General features: G+C 42.5%; 1 protein-coding gene across 9 annotated transcripts in view; it reads right to left on the bottom strand.

The window, feature by feature from the left end:
- The window catches only part of ADAMTSL1 (ADAMTS like 1), a 953,154-nt gene that overhangs the window by 23,332 nt on the left and 914,379 nt on the right, over positions 1-15,443 (bottom strand). For 3 of the 9 annotated variants that reach the window (XM_057720944.1, XM_057720945.1, XM_057720950.1), the window contains 3 exons: positions 10,176-10,388; positions 8,409-8,589; positions 4,964-5,171 (listed from right to left, as the gene is read on the bottom strand). In XM_057720944.1, the coding sequence (XP_057576927.1) occupies positions 4,964-5,171; positions 8,409-8,589; positions 10,176-10,388 (602 nt within the window). The other 6 variants (XM_057720947.1, XM_057720946.1, XR_009051238.1 and 3 more) reach the window with 6 other exon arrangements.

The raw sequence follows: 15,443 nt of genomic DNA on the forward strand, positions 1-15,443 counted from the left end.
AAGTATTTAAGAGTAGGGAAGGGGAAAGACCTATTTTTTTGTCTTTTAGGAAAAATAATCACTGAGCATCATCCATGTGAACATATATGCCCTTGAGTGACCTCAGTGATACAATGCAGAAACATCTCCCATGTGTAGCCAGATCTGTTCCCAACTGTAATTTCACAAACTGCCAATAAGCCTTGAGGGCCTAGAAGCAGAGCTGCCTTGGGCAGAATGAGAGTTATCAGACTTGGGCTTTTCCAGGTAGGAGAAATATGATATCCCCCAGGCGTGGGAGCAAGGGGGAGCTCATGCCTCTTCGATTATGAAGCACATATATTAGGTCACTGGAAACGGGGGGGGGGGGCTTGGTAGAGGCCCCAAAAGATACCTCTGCCTGAGCGTGTTGATTTGCCAGTGCTGAGCATTATCCCCAGGTTTACCTGGGACAGAAATGGCTTATAAGTTGCAGATGAATTCTGTGGCCACATTTCCCCCAAATAACATTTCATCTTCATTAGAGATGGCCACAGTGTATTAACTTAATAGGAAGTTCCAAGTGCTTGTTTTCCAAACAACACACCTCAGGTGGGGATGAAGGAACACAAATGCAGTGATATGTAGATGACAGTTCCAATAAGTTCAAGTTGCTAACTGCCCCCAAACATTTGGTCACACTAGTTCATACAGCTACACAAAGAATTAGGAGCTGTGTGGTTGCTTTATCCTCGCAGGCCAAGCTTAATGGTGTGTTTTCAGACACTGAGCAATCAAACTATTCCTGACGAATCAGATGGTCGTCCCACCAATTAGCACTGGCCTCTGACAAACTGCACAACTGTGTTGTTCTCACATAGTTGGTAGGTACCAGCTGCTTATCAGTCGTGGCAGGCAGCTCTTGGATGCTCAGTAGATCTCCAGTAGGTTTTGAAAACAGACTTTGGGAGAAACAGAGTATATGCAATTATATCATTTCCCTCAAGCAGCACACCAGATTTTTTTTTTTTTGGTGCCAACAACATTCTAAAACAGGGAAGGGGTCAGATGAGTAGGACAATTATGCTTTGTCTAAATAGAGGCTCTATCTACCTACACTGGGGAAAACCTAGGCCTCTAATTACAAGTGGGAGTTCCTGGCTTGTGATCAGTCCCAGCTGGCCCAGAAATGATGACAGTGGTGAGGCCACTCTCAGCACCCCACAGCCTTGGGCTGCTTCTGTCATGGCCTGGTGTGTGTCACTGCTCAGGTTTGCTCTTCTTCATGAAGAATCTTCAGTTTGTGTTGGTTTTTCTTCTAAGTTATAACTAAACATAAAATTTCCTTTCCAGTTGGAGAGTCACTGTGGTTCCTCCCTACATCCAGCTGAGCCCCCATGTCTATTCTCTGTTGAGCTAACCTGGGACATTTTGGTTAACCTCTAGCAGGAAATCGAGAAAGGCGTTCACTCAATGGTGAAAAGCTAAAGCCTTCCTGCTAAAATCTGGAACAAGACAAGGATGCCCACTCTTACCTCTTCTACTCAGCACAGTATTGCCACAACAATCAGAGAAGAAAAAGAAATAAAAGGTATCCAGATTGGAAGTGTAGAGGTAAAACTGTCATTATGTGAAGATGATATGATACTATATATAGAAAACCCTAAAGACTCCACACAAGAACTACTAGAACTGATAAACAAATTCAGCAAGCTGGTACCAGCTAGGCTTCAACTCTTCTTGGCTTGGAAAATAGTTCTCTACCCTGACTGCACATCAGAATCACTTGGGCAGCTTCTAAAATGTGCCCATGTTTAGATCCCACTCCTGAGCAATTGACTTAGACTCACTGGAGAAATTTCTTTAAAAGACCAATGTCCAGCAAAGACACCACCAGAAAAGAAAATGACAGGCCAATATCTTTGATGAATATAGATGCAAAAATTCTCAACAAACTATTATTGAACCAAATACAACACATAAAAAATATCATACACTGTGACCAAGTTGGATTCATCCCAAGTTCACAAGGATGGTCCAGCATATGAAAATCAGTGTGATACACCATATAAACAAAAGACGAAAAACACATGATCATCTCAATAGATGCAGAAAAAGCATGACAAAATTCAACATCCATTCATGATAAAAACTCTTACCAAAGTGGGTATAGAGGGAATATATCTGAAGATAATAAAAGCTATGACAAAGCCACAGGCAATATAATACTCAGTGGTGAAAAGCTGAAAGCCTTCCTGCTAAAATCTGGAACAAGACAAGGATGCCCACTCTCACCTCTTCTATTCAACAGAGTATTGGAAGTCCTAGCCACAGCAATCACAGAAGAAAAAGAAAAGGTATCCAAATTGGTAAAATTGTTATTATATGCAAATGATATGATACTATATATAGAAAACCCTGAAGAGTCTACACAAAAACTATTAGAACTGAAAAACGAATTCAGCTAGGTAGCAAGATACAAGATTAACATACAGAAATCTGATGCATTTCTTTACACCACCAACAAAATATCAGAAAGGAAATATAAAAAAAAACAATATCTTTTAAAATCACAAACTCCAAAATAAAATACTTAGGAATAAACTTCACCAAGGAGGTGAAAGATTTATATGCTGAGACCTATAAAACATTAATAAAGGAGAGTGAAGGTGATTCAAAGAAATGGAAAGATACCCTACGCTCTTGGATTGGAAAAATATTGTTAAAATGGCCATACTACCCAAAGCAATCTACAGATTTAATGAGATCTGTATCAAATTACTCATGACATTTTTCACAGAACTAGAGCAAATAACCCTAAAATTTATAAGGAACCATAAAAGACCCCAAATTGCCAAAGCAGTCTTGAAGAAAAAGAACAAAGCAGGAGGCATAACCCTTCCAGACTTCAGACAATACTACAAAAGCTACAGTAATCAAAACAGCATGGTATTGGTACACAAACAGACATATTGATCAATGGAACAGAATAGAGAGCCCAGAAATAAATCCAAACACCTATGGTCAATTAATCTTCGACAAAGGAGCCAAGAATATACAATGGGAAAAAATCTCTTCAGCAAGTGGTGTTGGGAAAGTTGGACAGCTGCATATAAATCAGTGAAGTCAGAACATGCCCTTTCACCATACACAAAAACAAACTCAAAATGCCTTAAAGACTTAAACATAAGACACGATACTATAAAACTCCTAGAAGAGAACTTAGGCAAAACATTCTCTTACATAAATCACACCAATGTTTTCTAAGCTCAGTCTCTCAAGGCAATAGAAATAAAAACAAAAATAAACAAATGGGGCCTACTTAAACTTACAAGCATTTACACAGCAAAGGAAACCATAAATAAAATGAAAAAACATGCAGAATGGGAGAAAATATTTGCAAATGATGTGACTAGCAAGGCTTAATTTCCAAAATATACAAACAACTCATACAACTCAACAACAAAAACCAAATGACCCAGTCCAAAAATGGGCAGAAGACCTAAATAGACATTTCTCCAGAGAAGAAATACAGATGGCTAAGAGGCACATGAAAAGATGCTCAACATTGCTACATATTAAAGTGCAAATAAAAACTACGATGTGGTACCACCTCACACCAGTCAGAATGGTCATCATTAAAATTCTATAAGTAACAAGTGCTGGAGAGGGTGTGGAGAAAAGGGAATCCTCCTACTCTATTGGTGGGAATGTAATTTGGTCCAGCCACTATGGAAAATAGCATGGAGGTTCCTCAGAAAACTAAAAATAGAATTACCATATAATCTAGCAATCCCATTCCTGGGCACATATCTGGAGAAAACCGTAATTTGAAAAGATACATGCACCCCAGTGTTCAATGCAGCACTATTTACACTAGCCAGGACATGGAAGCAACCTAATTGTCCATCAATGGATGAACACATAAAAAAGATGTGGTACATATATACAGTGGAATATTACTCAGCCATAAAAAAAGAATGAAATATTGCCATTTGCAGTGACATGGATGGACCTAGAGATTGTCATACTGACTGAAGTAAGACAGAGAAAGACAAATATCATATGATATTGCCTATTTGTGGAATCTAAAAGAATGGTATGAACTTGTTTGAGAACAGAAATGGACTCACAGATGTGGAGAACAAACTTGTGGTTACTCGGGGAGAAGGGGGGAGGGATAGATTGGGAGATTGGGATTGACATATACACACTACTATATATAAAACAAATAATTAATAAGAACCTACTGTATAGCATAGGGAACTCTACTCAGTACTATGTAATGACCTATATGGGAAAAGAATCTAAAAAAGAATGGATATATGTATATGTGTAGCTGGTTCGTTTTGCTGTATAGCAGAGACTGACACAGCAGTGTAAATCAACTATACTCCAATAAAAATTAATTAAAAAAACCCAAAAAGATAGATGTACCCCTATGTTCATAGTAGCACTATTTGCAATAGCCAAGACACGGAAACAACCTAAATGTCCATTGACAGATGAATACATAAATAAGATGTGGTACATATATACACTGGCATATTACTCAGCTGTAAAAAAGAATGAAATAATGCCATTTGCAGCAACGTGGATGCAACTAGATATTATCATACTAAGTGAAGTAAGTCAGAAAAAGAAATACCATTTGATATCACTTATATGTGGAATCTAAAAAAAATGATACAAAATGAAATTATTTGCAAACAGAAACAGACTCACAGACTTCAAAAAAAACAAACTTATGGTTACCAAAGGGGAAAGGGGGGAAGGTATAAATTTGGAATTAACAGATACAGACTATTATGTATATGATAGATAAACAACAAGGACCTACTGTATAGCACAGGGAACTATACTCAGTATCTTGTAATAACTTATAAAAGAATCTGAGAAAGAACAGATATATATGCATAACTGAATCACTTTGCTGTACACCTGAAACACTGTACGTCAACTATACTTCAGTAAAAAATAAAAATTAAAAAAAAAGCCCTCTCACCTGGCCCCAGCTGGAGAAGGCCCACTCCACACACAGCTGTTGGTTACAGGCCTGGGTGTCGACTGGCCGTTTGGCAAGCTGTGTGCACATGTCATTGGACACAGGAGTGGAGATCCCAGAGGCTTTCAGCTTCTGGCAGGTCACTCGGCGGGTCTGGACGCCTCCCCCACAGCTGCGGGTACAGGCGGACCAGGAGGTCACCATCCACCTGGGAAGAAGAAGAAGAGTCAGTGCAAAGGGTCAAGACTTGAGGAGCAGAACGATGACATATACTCTCAGAAAAGGAGCCCCTTGCATCCTCCTGTTCTCACCGCATAGTAGCTAATTGCAGGACCCTGTCTCTTTTCACAGTATATGCTTGGAGTGGTAGGCTGAAAATGCACGCCCCCCGCCCTGGCCCCAAGACATCTATATGAAATCTTCCCTGGAACTTGTGAATGTTACCTTATTTGTACAAAGAGTGTTTACACATATAAAGATTCTGAGATGAGACTGTCCTGCATTATCTGGGTAGGCATTAAATACCATCCCATGCCCTTATAAGAGAAAGGCACAGGGAGATTTGACATAGAAGAGGAGGAGACATTGTGACCAGAGGCAGAGGTTGGAGTGATGTGGCCACAAGTCAAGGGACGCCTGGAGCCACCAGAAGCTGCGAGGGCCGAGGAACTGATTCTCGCCCAGAGCCTTTGGAGCGGACGCAGCCCTGCTGCCACCTTGATTTTCGACTTCTGGCCTCCACAACTGTAAGAGAATAAACTTCTATTGTTTTAAGCAGCCACGTTTGTGGTAATGGTAATTTGCTATGGCAGCCACAGGAAACAAATACCCTTTGGAAATTGACCAAAAAGGCACATTGTGAAAGAGTTTTCTGAAGATCAGTTGCTTTATCTTAACATTGGCTCCCAAAGCTGTGAGCTTGCAGATGAAATACTCTGGGGAGACAGTCCTTCAGCGGGTTACGTTGCACTGCAGTTCTGGTACTTCCTAAAGGCATCCAAGTGTGGGGCAGAGAAGGGACAGTTTCCCAGGGAAGTCAGATCCAAACCTGGGTCGCCTCCTGACCCCGGAGGCAGTCTGGGTCTCAGTTTAGCCAAGTTTTGTCTGCCAGTACTCACTGTTTTCTCTACCTCGCCTTAACCCACGTCTCATTTGATTTTGTTTAATCCCTCAGAAAGCTACGAAGTTCTTCCAGCTTTTTGGAGCAATTTCCCACCTCCATGAGTCACAGTCCATAGGTCTTACACCTCTTAGAGGGCTGTATAAGTGGTGACAGTAGTTCTCAGGATGTTAGGTTCTAAGTGCAATTCAGGTCCTCAGAAGTCAGACTGACCAGGACTGTGACGAGCGGCTTTCCTCATAAAGCCAGGCTGTAAGAGCTGGGAAACACTTTGAAATCCTTGGTCTGTATACAGATGTGGAGGAGTTCTCTTTGGATGTTTGCACCCTGGGCTAATTCTCAAAAAGGAGAGGAAGGAGGTGCACTTTGGGGAAAAGAGTGAGAAAAGATTTGGTGCTTTCCAGCTATTTCAGTCAATCTAGAGAAAGCATTTTTTTAGGTTTATTGCCTGAGAAAAATATTTATGTAAATGAAGTGGCTGAAACCTGGGTCAAAGTGGGACTTCGCTGTGCTATTCAAAAAGCCGACCGGGGCCACACTTTGTATGAGTGCAGAGGAAGGGGCTGATGTGCCCAGGAAGCCTGGTGGGGAAACCAGTCAAAGGTGAGCCTGTGGCCACTTCCTAGGCTGGTGGCGCCACATCTGGCTTTCAGGAAAGGCAAGTAGCAGGGACAGGGAACAAATTCCTCCTGAATCTGCATCTGTGACTTATTTAGTTTGGTAGAACTACCCTGCTCCATTCGGCCTGGAGAGAGATGACTGCGTACAGATTTCCAACCCGTCGGAGCAGAGCCACTTAGGAAGCAGGCAGAAGGTGCTTTAAAGCCCTTGGGGGTCACTGAAACCCAAGCTGACCCAGCCATTATTTCATCTGCAGAAGTAAATGAGGCTGATTGACTCTGACCATCACCACAGCAAATCAAAAAGTCCCTGGCCTGTCCAAGGCCTCTTCTTCATTTCACACAGCTTGGCAAGGGCAGTCTTCCAGCCTCCCGTATCCCTGGTGAATGTCAGGCCTACCTTTCCATCAACTTTTATTTCCAAATATACATTTCAGCAGTTTTTCAGGAGCTGGGGTGGGGGCTTAGAGAAAGGAGAGGTACAGGCTATGTTACAGTTCAGGAAGGGTATAAAAGGACATTAATCATTCCCGTGGAAACCTTCCCGTCAGCAAGTCAAACTGCTGATATTAATGAGTGTGTTTCATATTTCATTGAGGCTCTCCTGGTTTCAGCTGCTCCTTATGACTCAGCTGGCAAAACACAAAGCAGTTGCCGACGTAGTGGGTGAACGTCCCACAGATAGGTAGTAAAGGGGCGTTTCAGGACCCAGCCAAGTCTCCCCAGGCTCCAGGCGCCGTGCTGGTGCCAACTCCAAGCCCAGCCATTATCCCTTTCGCTGCTGCCTCACACTGAGGAGGGGGGACACTGCTTGGTGAAACTCACAGCTGCTCAAAGCTCAAGGAAGATGGAGGAGGCAGAGATTGTGGGTGTCATTCTGGGCTATATAAGGGACCCAAATGCAGAGAATGTACAGCAGGCCTTGAACAACATAGGTATGAACTGCACAGGTCCATTTATACTCAGATTTCTTTCTCTAAATACACTACACTAATACTACTACAGTACTACACCATCTGTGGTTGTGAAACTGCAGATAGGGAGCACCGACTATAACGTTAGAGGTGGAGTTTTGACTGCTTGGGGTCAGTGCTCCTAACCTCTGTATAGTTCAAGGGTCAACTGTAAACCCAAAGTTGAAGCAGCTATGGGAAATGGAAATTGATTTTAACTTTAGCAGGATGCAACCCTTTGTAGGAGAGAGGATAATATTTCCTTAACTAAACTGGAGTCCTGATGAGCACAGGTATTTGTAGCTAGACGGAGGGGTTGGGGTATAGGCCAGTAATCACTATCCCCTAAACACTTTAACTGCAAACATGTTTCTTTTCTTACAAACCAACCAAAGAGCCAGCTTCTTACTGCAGGATGGGAATTCTCTCTTGTCAGGGCCTGGGATGTTCCTGGCCCCTGAACAGACCCTTTCAGGCCCTTGGGAAGCCCAGGCAGCCTGTAGCTGGCTGAATGGTGAGGGAACAAAGAGCTGAGAAAGGAGGCTCATCCTGAGGGATGTTTTCTGTGAGGTGGAGAGGTTGGCACGCCTGGATCTACAGGAAAGGGCAACTCCTTGGACATCAGGCTCCCTCACCTGCACTCAGCGTCTCTTACTCTCACAGTGCTAGACGAGGGCTGGCCATGAACTTGGCTAAAAGTCCAGGCCCAACCTGGGGAGTGGGCGGCCTAAGCCAGCATCTGTCGCACTCACCGGGAAGGGCAGTCTCTCCGGTTGCAGGCAATGGGCTGCACAGCAGGGCGCACCTTCCCTGCGCAGTGAGTGGGGTTGACCTCCGTGCTATTCAGGAGACACCTCAGGCGGGGCTGCTGAACCCCCCTGTTACCACAGGAGGCCGAGCAGGTCGCCAGTCTATCCACAGACCACCAGTAATCTGTCACAGAAGGATCAGAGGTGAAAAGAAAATACCATCAATGCCTATGTTATTCCTTCCGAGTGGGGCGGGGCAGGGTGGGCATGGGATGCTGTCATGAATGAGGCTGTGCCCCATGGTGGGCTCCACTCCCAACCCACCTAGGCAAGTCACGTGGCCTCCAAGGGCCTCAGCTGGCTCATCCATAAAGTGGCTACAGTAGCCCTTATCTCATCATGCTGCTGTGAGGACTGGATATAAAGAAAGTACAGGGCCTAGCCCAGCGCCTGGCACACAGAACTTCGTTAGTGGTTTAGCTCTCATATTTTCTAACCTACTTCCTAAAGTACTTTTTCTCCCCTCTATTGGTTTACCAGAAAGTAATTTTATTTTTTCAACAAAGAGATATAAAAATATCAGGGGTACTTAACAATCATATTTAAAAGTCTATTGGAGTTGGACTTTGTATATGTTACAGAAAAACAGCCTATCCAGAGAGGCTCCTTTACGGAGATGATAATGTCTGTCAGAAAAGCCATTTCTTTGGATTTTCTATTTGGGGGTCTGGGAGTCACTGGTAGGAAAGCTGTTAAAAATAACTGTGGGCTGGTAAATTTTGAGTGCTTATTTGCAAAGTCGAGTGTTACAAATCTTGCAGCTAGGCACTGCCTTCTGGTTTTCAGAAGGCTGGCTGGCAAGGAAATGCAACACTGACGTTCCTGTCTGGACAGTGCAATGGCAGGGGAGGATGTTTAAATATGAAAACCTACCTGCTTAGAAAAATCTCCCTCCTTATGTGCTATTCTGGGATGAACTCTGTTCCTTCCCATGGAAACCTCCATTTTAGCACATGTGCAGTAGAATTTTGCTTTCCCTATAAGTATCACACGTAGGCCACAGGTAGAACCAGCCTATGGAAAACTCAGAAGCCTCGCTAGTTTCCATAACAAGGCCAGTTTGGACTCCTTTCCCACTGTTTTTGGCTCATTTGCGACCCTTTCTTGGGGCAGCCAATGCCAGGCCCCACCCAAGGGCTCTCTGACCTGCCTGTGTGCCTGGAAGGTGAATGCGTGAGCCACACAGGCTCCCCAGTCTGCTGGTGGACAGGCCACAGCGAAGGTGCCGGGAGAGCACTCGGCATGTGACTGCGGCTGAAGACTCTCCCAGATGATCACCAGGTCCTGACACCAGCCTCGGCTCCAAGGCAGGGGCAGTAACTTTAAATCAACCCAACAGAGAAAGATTGTATTTTCTTAACAGGCAACTGTGTGTGTGTGTGCACGAGCTTTACTAGTTACACCAGCATAAAGGAAACACATTTGCTTTGCTATATGGTGGTTTCTCCTTGGTCCCGAGCAGTAGTAACATGATGAGTAGAAGGGCCCATCTATGAAAGCAGCACTGACTTTTCCAGGTTCTGCTGAGATGGGGGCAGGTGGCTCTTCTGAAGAGCCTCACAGTATGGCAACACGGTTCAGCTTCTGTTTTCACGCTCTAGGAACCACTGGAGATCAGAAATCACGTTGTTCAGCTAGAGAATTAGGTTCCAAGTAGATTCTCTCATTCAAGAAACAAGCCTGGCACCCAATGCCTGAAAGGTTTCTTACCTTGGATCACTAAAGAGGCCTTCTGCACGAGCATTCCTGCCTCATTCTGAGCAAGGCAGCTGAATTCCCCTTGAGACCTGCCACTAACATTTGTAACCTGGAGAATCTGTCCAGCTGCCAAGATATGATGCATCAGTCCTGTGACATTGGTAACTGGCTGGTCACCGTGGAACCAGGTGATGTTGGGAGTAGGGTGGCCTTTGATGGGGCAGCCTAGAAGGAGGAGAGGAGAAGCAAGCTGTTGATAAAGTCAAAAAGGACACATTCCTGATGAGCTGTTTGTTTCCATGGATTTTAAGGCCATACATTCAGTGTGGCTTCCCCATGGCATTTTTCTTATGCTTCCCATTGCCAAGCAAACAGGAGATGTTTTTATTCTCTGGGATACTGGGAGGGTGACTGTTTTTCATTCAATTAAAGTAAAAAATCCTGGGTAACACAAAGTGACTGTTTTTATCTATGTCTCTGTAATAACTTAAAAAAATGAATCAATTAAGATTGACTCATTGAACATTTTCTCAAGTTAATTAGTTCCTATGCCAGTTTTACACGGAAAGAAATCACTTCTTCCAATACAGTGAGTTGGGAAAAAACCCACGTACTATATAGTAATAGTTAAGAATTAAACTTTAATTGGTAAATGTCTAATGTCTGCCTCCATCTTACTCTTTATGTGATTTTCAAGCCAAAAATTTTCAACAGAGACTAGGAAAACAATTTTAAACACTGATCTCATTTCTCTATAAGTCAAGAACATTGGCCTTCTGACAGCTCTACTGAACCAAGCCTGCATTGGACATGTACAATGTTATACTTATGACATGGTCATGGAGCCTGTTTTGATACATCAAAATTCCAAAATATTACACTGAGATATGGTGCCTACTCAAGCTTTTGTAGTGTAGAATTAGTAAAAGAAACAGATTGCAATTGTGAGGGAAAACTCATTATCTCTAAATTTGTGCTTGCTGAATTTGCTGTTGTGATCCCAGAAACTTAGCTTCCAGAGAAAATTTATTTGGAAGTTTAAAGTGCAAGATAAATCATTCAAAATTAAAGATACTGGAGATCTTCCCTCAGTTCAGTTAAAAAGTGTCTATAGGGTTGTCCAAAAAGTTTGTTTTTTTCCATAAAATCTTGTGGAAAAACCTGAAAAAACTTTTTGGCCAACCTAATATTTGGTGCTAGTGTTCTGGGGACAGTTAAGTTAGTTAAGACTGTCTTCTCTCTTACAAGGAGGTCCCAGCTGCTATGGGATGCAAAAAAAGCATACTAATAAAACTGAACTGTAAGGCAGAAGATGAGGTTAGTGAGACACACAGATGGTCACCTGCATGGATGTGGGTGCTCATGGATTTGTTCAGAGAATGGATTTTCTAATGTTGACTTGTTCTGTGTTCTGGGGGAAGCACTGTTAGGATTTTTATAGGATGGCAGCATTAACACAGGAAAGGTCTTTAAGAGATGATCTAGCTTACTGCCAGAGGACTAAACTGAGGCCCAGAGATGTTGTGACTGTCCCAAGATCAAGGGGCAGATCTGCTACCTGACTCACTGTCTGTGTTCTTTCCCCCATACCTATTACTTGTCTGGCTGGGCACCAACCATTTACTTAGGCGCCTTGATACCTCCTTCCTTTGCTTACTCCCTTCATTCCCTTGCCTTTTTACATTTTCACTGTGGTTTTGTAAGTTGAAGAGATGGGAACAGACTACTTTGAAGAAGGGCTCTGAAAAAACAGTGCTAAAGTTGACCCTCAAAAGTTCAGTATGGAATAAATACCATGTTACAGGACCCAATTTTTCACTCCTCCCTGTGTGGACTCACTCTGCCATGTAACTTTGCAAGGCCCTCCCACAATGGGTGGGCTGTACTTCCCCACTTCCTGACTGCAGGTTTGGCCATGTGACTACTCTGGCCACTAACCAACACTTAACAATGAGTAATCTGAAAAGGAAATTAAGAAAACAATTCCATTTACATGAGTATCAAAAAGAATAAAATATTTAAGAATAAACTAAACTAAGGAGGCAAAAGACTTGTATATTGAAAACTACAAAATGAATGAAAAAATATCTCACATTCATGGGCTGGAAGACAGTTTTCTTAAGATACTCAATACTCCCCAAAGCAAACCCAATTCAATCCATCTCAAAATCCTAATGACTTAAAGAAATTGTTTTTGCATAAGTAGAAGAATTCATCTTAAAATTGGTATGGAATCTCAAGGGACCCTGAATAGCCAAAACAATCTTGAAAAAGAACAACAAAGTTAGAGGTTTCATACTTCCTGATTTCAAAACTTATTACGAAGTTACAGTAATCAGAACAGTGTGGAACTGGAATACAGACAGACATATAGACCAATGGAATAGAGAACCCAGAAATAAGCTGTTATGTATATGGTCAATTTTCAACATGGGTGCCAAGACCATTCAATGGGGAAAGGATAGTCTTTTCAACAGATAGTACTGGGAAAACTGGATTTCTACATGCAAAGAATGATGTTGGATCCTTACATTAAACCATATACAAAAATTAACCCAAAATGGATTGAGGACCTAAACATAAGAGTTAAAAGTAAAGTATAAAACTCTCAGAAGAAAACATAGGGGAAAACTTCATAATATTGATTTGGCAGTGATTTCTTGGATATGATACTAAAAGCACAGACAACAACAAAAAAATTAGATAAACTGGACATCAAAATTAAAAGCTTTTGTGTATCAAAGGACACTAACAACAGAGTGAAAAGACAACCCACACAATGGGAGAAAATACTTACAAATCATAGATCTGATAAGAGATGAATATCCAGAATATTTAAAGAATTCCTACAACTCAACAACAAAAACCACCAACCAAATTAAAAAATGAGCAAAACACTTGAATAAACATCTCTCAAAGATATACAAATGATTAACAGGCACATGAAAAGATGCTCACCATCACCAATTGTTATTGAAACACAGAAAGAACCACAGTGAGATACCACTTAACATCCATGAGGATGGCTATTACTTAAAAAAAAAGAAAAAAGAAATTAACTAGAGTTGGTGAAGATGTGAGAAAATCAGGACACTTGCGTATTGTTGGTGGAAATATGAAATGGTACAGCCACTGTGGAAAACAGTGAGGTTCCTAAAAAAAACCCCTGAACATTGGAATTACCATATGATCCAGTAATTCCACTTCTGGCTACATACCCAAAAGATTTGAAAGCAGGACTTGAATAGATATTTGTACACCAGTGTTCGTGGCAGCATTATTCATGATAGCCAAAAGGTGGAAACAAACCAGAGGTCCATCAATAGATGGATGGATAAACAAAGTGTGATAAATATATATGGTGAGTATTATTCAGCCTTAAAAGGGAATAAAGGGAATAAAGTTCTGATACATGTGACAACATGGATTAAAATTGAAAACATTAATTTAAGTGAAGGAAGCCAGACACAAAAGGACAAATATTGTATGATTCTCCTTATATGAGATACCTAGAGTAGTCAAATTTGCAGAAACAGAATATGGAATAGTAATTATCAGGGGCTGCGGGAAGGAGAGAATGGAATATTATTATTATTTAATGGTAGGAGTTTCAGTTTGGGATGATGAAGTAGTTCTGGAGATGGACAGTGTTAGGTTGTACAACAATGAGAATGTAATTAATGCCACAGAACTATACTCCTAAAAATGGTTAAAATAGTAAATTTCATGTTATGTATATTTTGCCATAATAAAAGAAATGAGGTGACAGATGCACTGGGTACCAGTTTCAATCCTAGACCTCAGGACTTCCCTGGTGGTCCAGGGGCCCAGGTTCCATCCCTGGTCAGGAAACTAGATCCTGCATGCATGTGGCAACTAAGAGTTCACATGCTACAACTAAGTCCGCATGCCACAACTAAGTCCTCATGCCACAACGAAGATCCTGCATGCTGCAACTAAGACCTGGCACAGCCAAAAAATAAAATAAATAAATAATAAAATCCATCAATAAATATTAAAAAAAATCCTAGACTTCAAGAGACCTGGTGAGTTTTTGCTTGTGCTCTTGTTCCTTTGCCATCACTGTAGAGGAACATGCCTGGACTGGCCTGATGATCCCAAGGGGAGGATGAGAGAAATGTGGAGAACAGCCATGTCACCCCAGCCAAACACAGTGTAGACCAGCTGAACTAAGTAAGATCAGTAAGAATAAATAATTGTTATTTTAAGCCACTTAAATTCTTGGGTTTATTTTAATGCAGCCCTCTTTTCTTTTTCTCCCCCTAGCAGTGGGGTGAGGTAGTGTGGTGGGAGCTCTCCCAGAACAAAGTAACACTAGGGCCTGGGGGCCATAACTCAACTAGAAAGGAATGCAGTTGGATCCTGCCGTTATCTTTATGTGCCCATTAACTCTGAAGCCCCTTTCTCACATGATTTCTGTATAAATCTGTTGCTATGTAACTTCCGCCTAACTCTGTAACTTAGCAACGGCCCAGAGGCCATAGAAGGGGAAGTACCCAATCAGGTTATACGCTCCTTTGCTTGTTACCTTATTTGGGAGACAAAAAAATTCCTATGTGTAGGAGTTTAATGAAAGTATATAAGGGGGTGTCCCACTGTGTTCGGGGCTCAGCCTTTGGATATGAATCCGCTGGGCCTGTACTGGTACAATAAACATTGCTTCCTGCTTATAGTCTCGGTGTCCTGTCTGCCGCTGCCGATTCCTGCTAGGTTTCTTGGGGGCTCGTCCGGGATTGGGAGAAGGTACACAGAGACAGTGTTTTCACCTCCCTTGTCTCCGGGGTATGACCCCTGGGATGCTGGGAGTGGTGACATCACCTGGCACCAGTGGACCAGTTGATCTGTAGGGGACTAGCCCTCCCAGCATGTTGGGGTGAGACCTCGAGAAGCACAACGGAACCTGGAGAGGTGCAGGAACCAGTGCAGGGAGCACCGCCTGATGGACTGGTAAGAACCTGGGTTCGTTTTGGTTAATAGGCCCATCCCTAAGTGACGGAAGGGGAGCCTAATCACCTCCCAAGAGTCGCCCGAGTAGCCTCGAAGGCCCTCTTGCGGGGAGAGGAGGAGGCAAAACCATGACTCTAAGGTTAAGGTTTGGGTGGAGGGTTGGAGTTTGTTGTATGAGTGTGAGTGAATGAGATGGACAATAGGAGAGTTCCGACTCGGCCAAGGGCTGAAGTGAGTGTTGAGTCCTGATCTGTGATTCTGTGGCAATCCTCATACGGCTTAGGGTGGTTCTCTCCAGAGAAGTCCTGACAT

Source organism: Hippopotamus amphibius, chromosome 2 (genome assembly GCF_030028045.1).
Source record: "Hippopotamus amphibius kiboko isolate mHipAmp2 chromosome 2, mHipAmp2.hap2, whole genome shotgun sequence".
Taxonomy (NCBI): Eukaryota; Metazoa; Chordata; class Mammalia; order Artiodactyla; family Hippopotamidae; genus Hippopotamus; species Hippopotamus amphibius.